The sequence below is a fragment of the Barbus barbus genome (genome assembly GCF_936440315.1).
Source record: "Barbus barbus genome assembly, chromosome: 32".
Taxonomy (NCBI): Eukaryota; Metazoa; Chordata; class Actinopteri; order Cypriniformes; family Cyprinidae; genus Barbus; species Barbus barbus.
The window spans coordinates 3113378-3130793 of record NC_136760.1 but is presented as its reverse complement, the minus strand read 5'-3'; the positions used below and the strand labels follow the sequence as shown (position 1 = coordinate 3130793).

The following is a 17416-nucleotide window of genomic DNA, read 5'->3' as shown; positions in this document are numbered from 1 at the left end:
GATGTTTATCAAATCAAGTAAGTTGGCAAAAGTATCATTAAAATATTGAATATTGGAATCAGGTGCTTGGTAAATAACACCAACAATAATATTTCTTCCTCCATGACTAATTGAGAGCTCAACAAATAAATGTTCCACATTAATTCTATCTGAATTTAAGGCAAGATCATCCCTAATTTTAAATTTATAATCTTCATGAATAAACAAAGATACTCCACCTCTCGCTAGGTAGCTGCACGACTTATAACACGTATATATGCACGTCGTCGCTTCAATCGAAGTAACCTGAGGATCCTATGGCGAAACGGCCACCCATTCTGGCCGGCTTCGTCGCCATAGGCTCGTGCAACTCCTCTGCCAACCCATTGGTTCGTTTTAACACACCGCATGAACCAATAGTCGTGCAGTGTCACTGCGTGATTGAATAAGGCTTCAGTTCAGGATGCAGTACTCGTTCCGTATCTCAGGGAACCAAGGTTACGACAGTAACTGAGTACATTTTGTACATTTAGAGTTCTTTATAAAACAAAGACACACCTGAGAAGCAGAACTGCTCCCATGGTCCCAACAGCAATATCAGGAAGGCTGTCTCTGCTCTGGTCTAGAGAGGACTGACTCAGTGAAATCCCAAAGAACCGCAAACCTGGTTTCACAGATGACCCAGCAATCCTCTGTCATCACAGTAAGTGAAGGAAAGAGGGAGAATGAGACACAGAGGATTTCCGGATGGAAGAAAAACAGTTACAGTTAAGAGAGTTATAATAGGCACTGACCGACAATAAACACTTAGAATGTTACTCTGTAGTTATTGATAAAATAATTTCCAGTACATTAAAGATTTTTTTTCAACAACTTGAGTTAAATAGTGGTTGTGCTTGATGAATGTAGTCAAATATATAATCAGTGTAAAAAACTGAAAACATTTAATTTGAAATAACTTTTTTTCAAATATTAAAAGTTAAAATATCTAATAGTTCTCACAACAACTACAAAACATAAGTTGCGTCTCTAATGCTTTAAAATTAAGTAACAGAATGTGTTTTTAGCCTATTTGTGAAAAGTACCAAAACAGCGGGTTTAGCTGTTTATTTGTATTTTTTTTATTATTATGTCTTTTCCGACCCATTGCACCTGTGAATATTTGGGATTTATTTCATCAGGTCCTCCATTGAAGATGTAGATGCTTCCATGTCCATCCTCCTCTAAAGGAGCTCCAATAAGCACATCCATGTTACCATCACCATTCAGATCTGCTGGACTGGCCAAAGAAGAGCCGAACCGACCCCTCTGACCTGCCATTCCCACCAGCACCATACCCGAAAAAACGAAGAACGACTATGAAGACAGACCAGAGAGAGAAGTAAACAAACAAGCAAATCAAATATCTAAACTTAAATCAGAACTGATTATCAAATGTTCTAAAACATTTAATCCTCATCGCTTACCTGACGATTGGAGGTGTAAACAAACACTTTGCCTTCCCGGTCAGGCTCCATGTATGTTGGTGCCGATACCAACAGGAGGTCTGTTATGGAGTCTTTGTTCAAATCTACCACACAAACCTCTGCTCCAAAATATGAGCCAATCTGAGGCTGAGAAAAGACAAAGAGAAGCTGTATTGTTTAACATGCAGTCTATTTTGAGCTTACTTTCACTTGTTTGTGCAATGTGCTAATATTTTACACAAATATGAGTTTTATAACCTTAGGAGGATCCAGTTCTTTTACATTCCGAATATTATCAATTCTTGAAACAGTAACTTGTCCCTTATGCTTGTGTCTTGGTGCTCCCATGACTGCATACTTTCTTCCGAATGTTGTCGCTATTGCCAAGGAATAACCTTAAAATAAAATAGACTTTAAAAATATTCTTATGTATTTGCTTGATTTATTTTGATTTACAGTCAAAGAAGAGATCTTACCTAAATAACTGTCATGCTCACTTCCAGCTTGAAAGGAATTTAACTGATCATTTTGTGTGTACAGCTGATATCCACCCTTCCACTGGAAAGCTCCCACTGCGGTCATTATTATGTCTGTCTAAGTGCATAATATTAGAGGAATGATAAGCTGCTTGCATTACAATTAATTGTTATTAATTACAATTAATGATTATATATTGCATGGTATTTCCGTTGCTGTCGACAGCATGTAAATATAAGGCACAAAACTGGGTGTTTGTTATGTGTTGTGGTAACATTGAAGTAATTCACACTGCACAATTTTGGCACCAGTGTGAGGTCAAAAGCGGTGCTAACAATGCTAAAAAAAGAATAGTGGTTACCTACGACAGCAAAAGAACTATGTTATAACTATGTTATAGTGGGGGGAGAGCATGAACAGCATGCAAATGCTTGAATTTAACAGAACAGTAAAGACCAATTTAAGTAATACACTGAAAAAAAACCAAGAAAATCCTATTTCAGTCTTTCTACTTCGTTTCACGGCAATTCATTGTGTTACTTGTGTTTCTTTGTATTACTAGCAAAGTGAAAATTTTATGTAATGAAAAGTGAAAATGTAAATCTCACAGAATTTTTTCAGAATTCTAACCTACAGTGGGTAGAGAAAATAATCTCCCCCTTTAAACTAATCATATATTGTTGCTTTGCAGCCTGAAACAAAGACAGACACCGTTTTTGTTTCATCCAGCTGTATTTACTTAGTGCAACTTATAACATCCAATGAAAGATATAACACCAACATGTCAAGGGGGAAAAAAATAATTAAATTAAATTAAATGAATCAATGCTTTTTATTTATTTATTTTTCTGACATGTTGATGCTATATCTTTTTCACTTGAATGTTATAATTTGAGTAAATATAGCTGGACAAAACAAAAACTGTGTCCATCTTCATTTCAGGTTGCAAAGCAACAAAATGTGATTATTTTCTATACCCACTTTATGTATTTTTTAATTTTCATATAATGTCTTTTTAAGTTTGGTGTAAGGTAGTATAAATACATTTGAAGTTAATGCTGCACTAAACCCGTCCTGTGCAAACTCCATCCGAGATGAATCACCAGTGGTCTGGGTTCCTAGCCAATAAAATAAGCTGATTATTATTATTATTATTAATCAACCCAATGCACATGGTAGATGAACTCACACAACATTATTTATTTTTATTTCCTCTGCAGACATACCTTCAATGGCAATAATATTCTCTTTAAGTTGCTCACGAATACTTTCCAGCGCGTCAAAGTCAGTTACTTTGAACACATGCTTATTGGTGGGTAAAGATGCAATAATCGCCAGCTCCCTTGTTGCTTTGTTATTATCAAAAGCACTGCCAACCTAAGAAAAATTTAAAGTAGGGATAACTCCCCATAAATATAATGTTTTTAACTTCTGGCATCATTTATTCAACCTCATATCATTCCAAAATATGTGTTTTTTCCCCCCTTCTAAACACAAAATATATATTTTTAAGAATGTCTCATTAGTTTTTGTCCATAAAATGAAGGTCAGTTGGGTCCAAAACAACACTGGTTCCCAGTGACTTTTATTTCATGGATAAGATAAAAAAATAACAATAAAACCTTGAGAAGAAAGTGAGTCATACAAGTTTGTAATGACAGTGGGTGCGAGTAAATGATGACAGAATTTCAATTTTACCTATGTTTAATTCACACAGCGAACAAAATCATTTTGAAAACTTGAAATCTGGAAATGCAACATATTGATCTTACCCCAATAGCATATCGTGTTATCTGTTTTGCTTGTGCTTGTTGAACAGCTTCAGCCAAGAAACTATCAGTTGATTCACCATCTGTGATAACAACCAGAATTTTGCTGGCTGATTGTCTTGCACCTCCATTACTATTGAATAGCTCATTCCTGTTAATGGAAAATAGTACAGAATAATGATACAACTGTATAAGATATTAAGTTGTATAACTGTATAATATATGTTAATATTATTCATGTTCTTAGTTTAATTCCATTCTTTTAATTAATTAATTCTGTTCATTTTGATGAAATATCGGAAAGCATGTATTACACAAGTTTTTTTATAGCTGTTGCGGTTTTAGTCCATCCCTTCTGTTGACGTATCCGAGCCACTGCATTTTCCCAAGCCTCAGCGTTTTTGACTTGAAACTTGTAATGAATTTCACAATCTGTAGAAAACTGTGCAATGGCAAACTGTAAGACAGATAGATAGATTTAGATCCTGGTGGTAAAATTGGTGTTAAAATCATATATAATCTAGAGCATAATAAATGTATTGATCGTCCTACCTGTGTATCATGGTCTAAAAAACTTTTGATCATTTCTATAACAAAAGCCTTCATCTTTTTAAAATCCCTATAATCTACACTTCCAGATCCATCCATTAAAAAAGCAATATCAGTCTGGGATGTTGGGCATTCTGAGGTTGGAGGAAGAAAGAACTGCATCATATTTTCATCAATCTGAAGATGCTCGGCAGTGATAATCGTGTCATATACACTACGAAGAGTGATTTGTCACAATATAAATACCTCTCAGAGTCCTTGGCACAGATTTGCTTACAACATTTGCTGAACTGATTTTAAAGCACATGCCGTTGTAAGTGGTTACATCACAGTTCTTGGGTATGGTTGGACCACAAACCTGAGAGAAATGAAGATGTTATTTCCAACATGACAAACTCTAATCTGGACACTAGTGTAAAACTGGAGGTGCAAAATTTAATTCCTTTGACCATCTTTATGATTGTCTGCAAGTTGCAGGTTTATATCTAACAATGACTCAAATAATACAAATACTAACCAAAATCATGCTGATGTCCTTACTGTTTGACATTAGTACATGCACTGAATCTTTTCTTGGTTACACTTTATTTTGATGGTCCTTTTAACACATTCTGTTGACTATAATTAATGTTGCACCTACATATCTACTAGCTTTCAAAAGACTGTTGGTATATAGAGTATTAGTAGACTGGTAAGATTAGGGTTAGGTAGAAGATATCAATCAGATAGTCTACTAATACTCTAATGAGAGTTAGTAGACATGTAGGTGCGACATTACTTATTGTCAACAGAGTGTTCAAAAGGGACCATCAAAGTAAAGTGTTAAACTTTTCTTCCGTGCTTTAGCAGTACAAATGTGGTGTAAGAGAGTAATCTAAAATCTAAGTATAACAATCTTAAGAAGTCTAAAGACAAAAGCATGTGATGCAATAGATAAGATCAGATAAAAAATAAATATGGGCTGTGGTTTTACATTTTAGATACAGCATATCTTAGCAATCCTTAAATATCGCTTTGCAAATACCAGATTGTTAAGATTTGGTGTATCTAAATATGTATCTGATCTTATTTGTTGCATTTCATTGTCATGTTAATGTGACTCAACCTTGACTTCAAGCTAATTCAAGTGATGGAAAATATTTGTAGACGTCTCTAGTATATATATAGGTCCAATTGGCTTTTAAAAAAAGCTTCTTCTTTTCTCTTGCTCTCATCACATGCTCCATGTCTTTTGACTTCTGAAGATTATTATACTTAGATTTTAGATTAATCTCTTTAGAGTTTTAGCAGATGTCTTGCAAAATGCCATAAAATAAAGAATATTTGATTTGATCATTCTATTTAATCTTTATTTCATTCAAATCAAAAGTACAAAGAAAAGTACAGTCTGGCTTAATTGTTTTTGTAAGTATGAACAAATTTCAATTTTGATAACTGCAATACACTCCATAAAAGTAGATATTTTTCCCAAAATGATAATGTTTAAAGTTTTGCAAGAAATGTAAAGATTTATCCTAGTGTAAATAAAGATTCAAGTTGCATTTATTGATGCAGCGGCAGATTATGTTAAGTGGCAGCAGTTTTCCATGGTACTCCTGAGCACATGTGGCTATATATAACAAAGCATTTGCAATACCTGTCAACGTTATAAATTCTGAACATGCTACTCTGTATTAATGGTTCACTGAGTTCTAATTCTTAATAACCTGTGAACCTGAAAGGGAACCTTAATGTAAAGTGAAAGCATTTATTAGTGAGTTATAAACAACAACAACTTTTAAAAATGCACCTTAAAGTAATTATTTATTACTTATTAATGCACACATACAAGATTTCTTTCTGGTGAAATTGTATTGTTGATGCACTATATCAGTAAACACAACTTTAAACTTGAAACAACATTACTGAGCTTCACAATCAAGTACGCCTATGCCACCAAATTATATCTAACCATCACATCTATAAGCAGAGGAGTAAAGTATTGGAGTAAATGTAACTAATTACTGTACTTGAGTATATTTTCGGATACTTTGTAGTTTTACTGAGTATCAAAGATATTTGCAACATTTACTCTCTACTTCACTACATTTTTGAATGAGTATCTGTACTAGCCACTTTGGTGGGTTGAATTTTATATGCTGTAATAAAGCTCAATATTAACGCTTGTCTGGGACAAGTGTGTTTTCTTTTTTTTTTGGAAGGGGCAAGTGAAAGAGAACTTTACTTGCCCGACTGGAATTTTGACAGTTTTTCTCGATTCGTTCACAAAAACGGTTCCAAATAAAGATCACAGCACAGTCTGGCATCTCTGAGCAACACAGGGGTGTTTCGGTAGTGAATGATTCAACATTTTTAAGTCAATGATTCAATAAACCCCTCATAAAGACAAGCATTTGCTTCATTCTTGAATGAATCAGCTGTCTGAACGAATCATTTAAATGAATGACTCAATGACTCACTCGTTAAGACAGACATGTGCTGCCACCTTCTAGCGGTTTACTTTCAAACGTAAAAGTAGACTATCATTGCATTTTTTCCCTAATATTTCATATTTGTATATACAAAAATGATATAAAGCACTAGGCTCATAACTGTCAGTCCTGTGTCTTGTTTCCCCCTCCTCTCATGCCCATATTTGGCCTTCCTGTTCCTGTCCTCGTTTGTCATCATTAGTTCATTTGTCTGCTGTATTGCCCCACACCTGTTTCTGTTCTTCCCTGTTGATTTCCTAGTGTTTATAAGCCCTGTGTTTCCCTGCCCCTGTGTCCGGTATTGAACGTCATATATGTTCGTCTCTCCCCAAGCTCCTCGTCTATCTGTTGGCTCCAAATAAAGGATATTTTGGAATTCCCCTGTCTCCGCGCTCCCGTGTTTCCTGAGAGGGTTCTGACAATAACATTTATGCAGTTGTAATTTTGCACTGTTAATGCATTAATGCTTTGGATAAAAGCATCTGCTAAATGACTAAATTGAAATGTAAAATTACTAAATGCATTTCAGCATCATTAAATTGTCTGTGTGAATGCATCTGTATGCCATTAACTTCAGCTGCTTCCATTTCTTGCAGTTGAAAGATCAATGTGGTTGATACTGATTTCATTTGATTGGTAACAGCCCTATAGAGTCTTATTATAATAACCAAAATTAGTAATAAAATATAAGAAGTTGATATGAAACATACATTCAAAATGGTTAGGAAAAAACTGCCATTTGTATAAGCATAAAATGACCTGGAAACTGATTTAAGTAAATTTTAGAGTTCAGTGACTTTAATCATATAAAATGTCATTTCCTAGCAACAAAACTGGCCAGAGAAAATGCTGAATGTCTATTAATTTTGGAAAACCACTAGCGACAGTGGCTAGTGAGCAAAAAAAGTTAATGTCAAGCCCTGTATATATGACCAGTGAGACACACTGTTTCTTGGTACTTCTGTATATTAAATCAATTTTAAAGAGAATGAACAAATCACAAATTCTTGATGTTACTACATTTTACAAAAGTCCCAACTTTTCTGGAATTGGATGTTGCATAAAACTTACCACTGCTCTTGAAGACTGAGGTTCTAGAGACATTGAAAGTCCAAGGGACATGTTGACAGCCTCATTCGGGACTTTGTTGAATAAAAAGAGGAACTGTTGATTATCACAAATAATCAAACTATTATCCTATTTTACATATTTGAAAGCATCATACAAAAAAACTAAGTACCAGTAATGGCCAGTGGCACACACGTTCCTCTGGTGACAGAACAGTCATAAATTTTTCCTCTTTGAGTTTGACTGTGTTGTATTAAAGGATCACTCACAAGCAGACTATGGAAGAAGACAGAAAGAATATGAGAACAGGCTAAAAAAAGAGAAATCTGTGGCATTCTTGGCTGGGTATACTGGTTGAAGCAACAAATGAAAGACAAGAAAGTGTGGACATCAGCATGGTTTTCGTTAGTGTTGTGAAACATTTTTATATTAGTCTACTGAAAATCACAGACAGGGGAAATCAAAACTACTCGCAAATGTGGGATTCAAAAGGTTTTCTTTCTGATTAAACTGTAATAAAGTTCAAAGAATATTTTAACTGGACCAGAACATTCTTTAGTGGCTCGGTTTTAGTAATTGACAAAAGAAAATGTCAAGCTTGACCTGCATTACAGTGACAACAGTAGCTAGCTGTAAAGTAATGATGTAATTGCTTTGCAGTGCCTTCTGACTAAAAATGAAAAACAGAAACAAAATTGCACAACTCAGATGTAGAAAGTTTAACTTAGTAATTAATTTTACTTGAGTAATTCATTAATTTGATACACGCATTATGGCTTTTGATTAGTCTTGGATTCAAATATTCTGTAGCTCTTGTCAGCTGTTTGTTTTCAGCAGTTCAGCGGGTTGTTTTGAGTGATCTGTGGTAACGCAAGTGAGCTCACCTTGCACCTTTCTGTATCACTTTATAGCCAAAGGCAATGTTTTCATTGCTTGTGAAGGTCTTCCAGGTCACAGGATCAATGTTGAAGGCCATTAATGAATGGCATACTAACATGTAAAAGAAAGGAAAATTACAAGTTTAAATGAATTATGAAACTAAGTACCTTCCTCTGTAACAATTTTTAGCAGATACTGAGATTTTTATGGCCAAAAAGTAATATGAAATTCTGCTTATAACACAAATCAATGACTATGCACATAAACTGCATATAAATATCAGTTGTCACTCTATGGCCTCATTTCACAAGATCGGATTAGGCAATAGTTCAATTAGGAATTTATGTGTCATTTCTAAAGTTGCCTAAGAAAAAAGGGGGGGGGGGCATTACTGACGTTCATGTCGTGACAAAATAATTGCACTGACAAATGTAGATAAAGATATATCAGTGCAAGTTTCTTTCAGTTAAAGCAGCTCAGACATGCATTTAAGCTTAAGTCTTGTCTGTAAATTCGGAGGTATATCTATAAATAAACTGTTTTAGTCGTCGTCGTCGTCGTGACGTATTGTCAAGTATGGTGACCCATACTCGAAATTGGTGCTCTGCCTTTAACCCATCCAAGTGCACACACACAGCAGTGAGTAGTGAACAAATCCACACACACACACACACCGTGAACACACACCCGGAGCAGTGGGCAGCCATGCTGCGGCGCCCGGGGAGCAATTGGGGGTTCGGTGCCTTGCTCAAGGGCACCTCAGTCGTGGTATTGAGGGTGGAGAGAGCGCTGGACGTTCCCTCCCCCCACCTACAATTCCTGCCGGCCGGGGGCTCGAACCCGCAACCTTTCGATTACGAGTCCGACTCTCTAACCATTAGGCCACGACTTCCCCCCAAAGCAAGATTATATTTAAATACGTATTTGTATGATTAAAGCTCTGTAGTTTTAATTTTTTTTCAAACTTTTCAAACTGCAATGCAATACAATGATAATTTAGAGATGAACAAATAAGCATTCTTTAAATACATTTTAAAATACTCACATTTGTCACATTTTTGTTTCAGTCCTTTTTTTTACTCCATGTTTATTTTCAACCCCGTCTCATCCCAAGTCGTCACATATTGACGCTTTGGTTTTGGCGTCGCTTTTTGACGCTCAAGGTACCCCTTTAGCGTCACTTTTCGACGTGAAGGGAAGCGTAATTTTTCGGCGTCGATATGCTAACGCGCTATTGGGAATTTTATGGTCATAATAAGGTTGCCATTATTGCATATATGTAGAGGTGTGATTTTTGAATGTAAACAGTCAAAATAGTGACTTACCCAACCCCTGCCCCTAAACCTACCATCTGTGAAGAAAACGCAAGATATAGGAGGCAGATGCAAGTACTGGCATCATTTATTTAAAAATGATTAATATACGCTAAGTGTTTCCTATTTAAAAAAATTACCTTCCCTTCACGTCGAAAAGTGACGCGAAAACCAAGCGTCAATATGTGACGAGTTGGGATGAGACTGTGTTATTATTTTATAAAAAGCAGTAAAGATTTCACAGCAAAAAGACACATTTTTTTTACAATTATAATAAAAGATGTTTTAATTGCTAAAAAGTATAAACGATCAACACACAACAGCAGGGTTTTTTTGTAAAGATGCCTTATAAATTTTCATATCAAATACGTTTCAGTGGGCTTGACAGCAATGCATATCCAACAGATCAGACAAAATAACTGAAATTTGATTGTAATAATGCTTATTTATATTATCAAGCTATTAAAATTCATTAAGCAAATATCACATAATATACAATCTGTTCATCTTACAGCAAGTACACAAGTGAAGTTTTTTTTGTTTGTTTCTGATTAGTTTGTTTCTATCTTTATGACATTAGATAATTTCAGTATAGCTTACACCACAAATTTAATTGCACATAAATTTGATCTTACCATAAAACAAACACAAAGGAAACCGGAAATTCCCGTCCATTTCTGCATCAAGGTACAAACAGAGGTGGCGGGTGCACAAAAGAGACAGATACTTGCTGAGTCACAAGTTTGAGTGAAGAATCTTAGGTGGAACTGAGAGAAAAATCAAATTGAGAGTGATACATGTGACTAAACAGGAACTACCACAGAGGAAACAAGATTCTACCAACAAAACCTCCTTTTCCTCAACCATTACTGTGACTAAAAATAAGTGACAGATCATTTTCAGCATTTTGGAAGTACTACTTTGTGTATCTTGAAGTCAAAATCAACAGCAACTATTCTGATATAAAAGTAGGTAAAACAGAAATGCCAAAATGCAAATGTAATAGTAAGTAAAGTAAAGTAACTAAAAAAATTGAGCTGTTTACAAGAGTTTTTAAATGGATCATAACCTACGTCACGATTTGGTTTTTATTTAGTTTCCTGTTTCGTTCCGGTTTTCCTCATTAGTTGTCTTCAGTTTATCATTGTTAAATCTATTCACCTGTGTTTAATTAATCAGCTTGTTAACTCCTTTGTTTTCGGTTCTTTATAAGCACTCAGTTTGGTTTGAATCTTGGTCCTGTCTAAACGTTATTAAATGGAAATAGTTTGTTGATGCATCTCCGTTCTCCTGATCCTTATTTACGTAATCTACAACCACATCATTAACACCACAGTTACAATATGTTATTTAATATGTTATTTTGTCATAACCGTTGCTCCAGTCCCTGACCATCTGATAGCCTACCACTTTTCCACCGGGGCTGGTGCTGGAGCCGGAGCTGGAGCCAGAGCCCAACTGGGAACCGGTCTACACATTTCCACTCAAAAACAATCTCGGCCGGTGCCCAGATCAGTGTTGCCAACTAACTTTCAGGGGAAGTTGCTAAAGGAAGGTTGATTTGTTGCCAAATAACATTGTGACGTCATGGTGCAATCACAGTGCATCAAATCTCAGCAAAAAAAAAAGATTTGTTAGGAAAATAAGTGCATAATATTAAAATATAGGGGAATACTTTAGAATACTGTTCCATCATTAATGAATGACTACACATGAGTAACACAATATTAGCACTCTAGTAACTACTAGTAACTAACAAGAAACTCTGATTAATGAATGAGTAAGTAATAGTGCTTAGTCAAATGTGGTAGTTCATTATTAGCTAATCAGTAACTATTATTGTTTCATACCTCCTTAAGAACTACTAAGAACTACTGCATATAGGTTCATAATTAAAATGAATAATACATAATGTATCATTTATTCTAAAGTAAAGGTCATGGTAACCCACTAGTAATGACTCAAGTAATACCAAATTCTTCAGAAGGAATTACTCATTTTTTTGGATCAGTATTCTAAAGTGAATATCATGATAACTCCCTAGTAATTACTGAAGTCATTGTAAACTTTTAAGGTTTTTGCAAGGTCCTGGTTAGTAATTAATTTTGCTAGATTTGGTAACACTTCATTACTAGTGGGTTAGCGTGATCTTCACTTTAGAATACTGATCCAAATAATTAGTCATTTCTTCAGAAGGATGTAGTAACACTTGAGTCATTACTATCCAAAACCTTACATATATCTCAAAAGCTTTAAATGACGTCAGTCAATATTAGGGAGTTATGATGCTTTTCGGTTTAGAATACTGATCCAAGTAGTTAGTAGTTCCTTTAAGAGTCATTACTAGTGGGTTACCATGATCTTCATTTAGAATTAATTATACATTATGTATAATTCACATTAATTATGAACCTGTATACAGTAGTTCTTGGTAGTTCTCCAGGATATATAAAAAAATAGTAGTTATTGATTAGCTAATAGTGAACTTCCAGTTTCAACTGAGCGCTATTACTTACTAAATCACTAATCATAGTTTCTTGTTAGGTAATAGTAGTTACTACAATGGGGATCTGTCATTCAGCTATCAACTATTCAGTTCTGACTAGTATGTATTCCAACTGTGACTAATATCTTTTAAAATACTACTATTAAATATTCATTAGTTATACTACTACTTTTCATTAGATGCCAGTCATGCCACTACATATTTAATTGATAGCAGTAGTTATTCATTAGGCACTGGTATCTTTTGTAATTGTTATTAGAAACAATTATTATCTTACTAGTCACAAAAGATTTTTTTACTTATGTTATGACTAGTCAGAAAATCCATTAAAAATCTTAGTAGTAAAATAAAAAATCTTAATAGCATTTGAAATAAGTATTAGTATCTAATAAATGTGTACTAGTAGCAAATAAATAACTACTAGTATCTAAAAAATAAGAACTAGTAGCTAATAAATACGAGTACATAATAAAATGCTAGTAAGAATAAAAGAGTAGTAACTATTTAGATATGAACTAATTCCCAATGAAGTACTAATATAAATACACACACCCTGGAGCCATGTGAGGCACGTTTTATTATGGATGTGCGCACTTTATTTGACGTCTTGTGGACTGTTGAACAGAAACACCCACCCACTGCAATGATAAAGCTTGGAATAGCCAGGAGAATTTTTAATGTAACTCTGATTGGATTTATCTAAAAGAAGAAAGTCATATACACATAGGATGCCTCGAGGGCGAGTAAAACACTCTTATTTTTGAGTGAATTTAAACTACAGTTTTAGTAGGTTTATAAGCAGTTTAACAGGCTAAAGAGTGAAGAATAATTTGCTGGGTAATGTTAATTAACTGAATAATATCCTCTGGTATATTGGAATATAACAAACAAAACATTGTATTTCATTGCATTTTACAACTGGTGTTAAATGTGTTTTCATTGTTATATGGTAGGGGGCACTAGTACACATCTTCTGTACAGAATTTCCCAAAAAAAACACACAAGTGAAGAAGAAACCGAAACAACAGATGCATGACATTATGGAATAAAATGTCGACCAATGAAGAGGTGTTCTGTCTTTTGATGTTTTGTATGTTCAGATATTCATACAACAAAATATATACAAATTAATACGTAAATAGGGACATAGTAGTATGCTTAAAGTATGGTGTACTTAAAGTTCACTTAAAGTATACATGCAGTATAAAACTACTAAACTAGTAGTTTACTGAGACTATACTTCAAAGTGTACTAAAAATGCTACTACAAGTATTTCATTAGTAAACTATCAGAATACCTATAAATTCACTTTTAGTATAGTTGCAGTACAAGCTAAAAACTAGCTGTGTACTAAACGTTTACTACTTTTGTACTTAAAGTATACTTAAAAGTATAGTTTTATATACTAGAAAGTGGGCCAATTTAGTCACAAGTACAAGTACACTTACAAGTATACTACTAGTACACTGATATTTGTATACTTACTACATAAAGTATACTTAAAAATATACTTGAACTTTACTTAAACATATTTAATAAAATAAACTTGAATTATGCTACTTTTTGCTAAGGGGTTGCCGTGTTAGTTCATTCCCTCAGCATCAACCAGGTGAGAGACAGAGATTACAACAAAGAGAGAATTAAATTCAGTGCTTTTATTTCCAATATGAGCTCATTCATGTCTGTATTACTTAATCATGTGTGCTCAAAACACTCACAAGGTGGCGGCATTTATTGGTGAATCTGATATTACGCTATCTGATTATCGTAATATGCTTAAATATCGGGAAAATATCGGTATATCGGTTTATCGCTAATTATAATAACACTTTATTATTCATAATTACATGCAAGTAACCCTAAGCCAAACCCTAATCCTAACCCTTACCATATATTAAGTACATTAGTTAATTAATATTACTCAGTACTTAAATGTATAATAACACTGTAACAAGGACACCTTAAAATAAATGGTAACCTATTTATTTATTAGGTACTAGTATAAATAAGAACTAGTATGAATACGTACTAGTAGCCTATCTTTTAAATAGGTAATAGCTAGGCTAGCCTAGAAAACAAGCACTAGTAGCTAGAATAAATAATAATATCTAAAGAAGAATAGGGTACAACAGGAGCTAAAGGTGTTCCGGGGTAAAAGGCGCCTTTGATATTATTTTCCTCTAAACCACTAAACTTGGCTTAGCTCTTTCCAAGACATCCGCTTTTCAAGATGCATGTGCAAATTTGTCTGATCCTTGACGCGATTGCGGGCAATAGCACAAAGTTGATTCTGTGCTAACTTGATCTAATATTTGATGATATTTTAAATGTTGTAGATTTAAGTAGCAAATGAGAATCACTAAAATTGTTGAATATATTTTGAGACAAAGGTCTTCTTTATGATTTCCGGTTTTGTTTAAGATTATTAAAGCAACAGTTTTTAAATAATAAAATAGTATGTAAAAGTATGGTATTTGGGGTAAAAAGCATGATAGTTAACAGACTGACTTTTTTCATTTGTTGACATGACATGGTTAGATTAAGATGGTAAATATCATTTATTATGTTGAGTGTCCATCTTAGAGATAATCACCATGTTTGAAATTAAACCATCATATTTAAAAACATTAAATTAATCATATCATATAATAAAATATAATTTGTTGTTACTACTGTAAATCTATATTAAATTATTATGGGATCTTCTTCAATGCTTTCAGAATCTTTACTTTTAAAAATGATTTTGTTTCTGTATTTTAAAATATATGTTTTATATTAACATTTTAAAGACAGTATTTTTATTGAACAAAAATTAATTATATAATTTATCAAAATAAGCAGAAAATAGTACAAACTTTGCTAAAGTGATTGTTTTGAACTTAGACATTATTAAACAAAACATTATTTTAGCTGAAGTATTTGTATAGTGAGCCTTTTACCCCGTGTGTGGGGTAAAATGCCACCTCATATATTTATAAGGTTTTTAAACAAAATAAACTACTTGTATAATTTATTTTATACACAAAATATGTTGCTCCATAAATGTTCAATAGAAAGGTATATATTTTTTTTGCAATCATACACTTTGGGCGCAGTGAAAATCACTTTTTTAAAGGGAGTGCCTTTAGCCCTGTTGTACCTTACTAGTTGCATGAAAATAGATATTAGTACCTTTTAAGGATTAAATGTAAAACGGCTTGCCAAATGTTGGAGGGAGCATCTGATTCTGAATCATCTGAACAATCACACCGTATACACAAATACACACAGCATTACGCATAAAGAAAAATACAGAAGCATGACTGAAATAACTTCCAAATGCACTAAACAGTAAATATTAGTAATCAGCAGATGACACTGAATGAAATTGGTCATGCTGTCAGAACAGTTGCAGCACTGAAGCATGTCTGAAGTAAGTTACCACTGCCAGAACAGAAACAGAACAAAGTTTTACTGAGCTTCCCCATCATTTTTGTAAGCTACTTCTTGTGTACTGTCATCATGACAACAACTAGCATCTTCTGTTATTACTTGAATGTACACTTTTTAATGTATTCAAGTATATTTAAGTTTATAACGTGCCTGGTTCTCACCTTATTAATGAACAGGAATTGTAGTTTGCAAGTAAAGCTGCAAATTCCTCCTCAGCCTCAGCTGCCTCTGTTATAATCCTATGATATGTGCAGCAAGATTAAATCAAAATGAATATATTAGCAAGAACGCTTTTCTTCCCTTTTTCATCAAGAAAGAACTTGCATCGTTTGACTTAAGCACAGTCGAGAGGCCAATCGCGCTTGGGCACCAGGGCAACTGTGTAGTTAATGTAGGCGTTAAATCTGACACCTCAGCACTCACACTTAAAATATCATACTGGCCCCAAACATTTGGACAGTAATGCGTGTATTCTCATCTCTGTCACAAACAACACAAATTGTTTGACTTCCTGACACTTTCACAACCACAGTAACAACAACACATCTACAGGAAGTGTATGCATTTATATATATATCTGCTAGAAGAAAGAAAGTGAAGAGGATATGAGGCCTAAAAAAACAAACAATACAATAGATGTCAAATGAACATAAGTCACAAACTATAAAAGGGAAAGGGAAGTGGTGTGTGGCCAAGTTTGGGGACCCATACTCAGAATTTGTGCTCTGCATTTAACCCATTCAAGTGTACACACAGTAGTGAACATACACCCGGAGCAGTGGGCAGCCATTACTACAGCACCCAATGAGCAGTTGGGGGTTTGAGCCTTGCTCAAGGGTCTCACCTCAGTCGTGGTATTGAGGGTGGAGAGAGTGTTGGTTATTCACTCCCCCCACCTACAATCCCTGCTGGACCTGAGACTCGAACCCACGACCTTCGGGTTACAAGTCCAACTCTCTATCCATTAGGCCATGACTGCCCCCTTATAGTTTGTTGAGAATCAGAGGAAAAGAAAACGTATTGGAGAGCGGGGACGAAAGTAACAAAGCGATTTTCTCAGAGCCCTGACTACATTTGCTTTCCAAGCTATGACAGCACATTCAGCACGCAACCCTTGATAGAGCTGAGAAATATCACGTGATTTCATCATTGTTTCCCGTGGTTAGGTCCAGAAAGCAGTTTTCGAGTACAATAAGTAAATTATGGAAGCTGTATTTTTTTCAAATTAATTGTGTTGTGTTTCTCGTTTCATGTGTCACAGTAATGATCAGTCTTCAGGTTATTTAGAGCTCTAACACATCCTGAAGTTTGCCTTTTCAGAGTTTTTCAGTATAGAAGTACATCGGTTTTAAATGTCAGGAGTTCCTGTCGGGACGAAAGTAACACTTGTTACTTTTGTCCCCTTACAGTGACAACAAGTGTTTCTTTTGTCACGCTGCATGCTAATGTGGTGACTTTCTGTGTCTTGCATCATTTATTAAAATGTTGTTTATGTCGTATTATACCA

The 17416-nt window shown here is 34.4% G+C and overlaps 1 protein-coding gene across 2 annotated transcripts in view; it reads right to left on the bottom strand.

The window, feature by feature from the left end:
* The window catches only part of LOC306852432 (integrin alpha-X-like), a 30749-nt gene extending 14476 nt beyond the window's left edge, over window positions 1–16273 (bottom strand). The window contains exons 1-16 of one of the 2 annotated variants that reach the window (XM_079389235.1): window positions 16071–16273; window positions 10607–10738; window positions 8664–8769; window positions 7952–8055; window positions 7783–7853; window positions 4487–4598; window positions 4244–4374; window positions 4006–4148; window positions 3695–3842; window positions 3149–3299; window positions 2967–3040; window positions 1922–2039; window positions 1704–1840; window positions 1446–1592; window positions 1132–1335; window positions 538–671 (exon numbers count right to left, since the gene is read on the bottom strand). In XM_079389235.1, coding sequence (XP_079245361.1) covers window positions 538–671; window positions 1132–1335; window positions 1446–1592; window positions 1704–1840; window positions 1922–2039; window positions 2967–3040; window positions 3149–3299; window positions 3695–3842; window positions 4006–4148; window positions 4244–4374; window positions 4487–4598; window positions 7783–7853; window positions 7952–8055; window positions 8664–8769; window positions 10607–10646 — 1820 coding nt within the window. In that variant the 5' untranslated portion in view covers window positions 10647–10738; window positions 16071–16273. Of the gene's footprint in view, window positions 1–537; window positions 672–1131; window positions 1336–1445; window positions 1593–1703; window positions 1841–1921; window positions 2040–2966; window positions 3041–3148; window positions 3300–3694; window positions 3843–4005; window positions 4149–4243; window positions 4375–4486; window positions 4599–7782; window positions 7854–7951; window positions 8056–8663; window positions 8770–10606; window positions 10767–16070 lie in introns of those variants that run through there. The other variant, XM_079389234.1, reaches the window with a different exon arrangement.
* Window positions 16274–17416: the final 1143 nt, after the last annotated feature.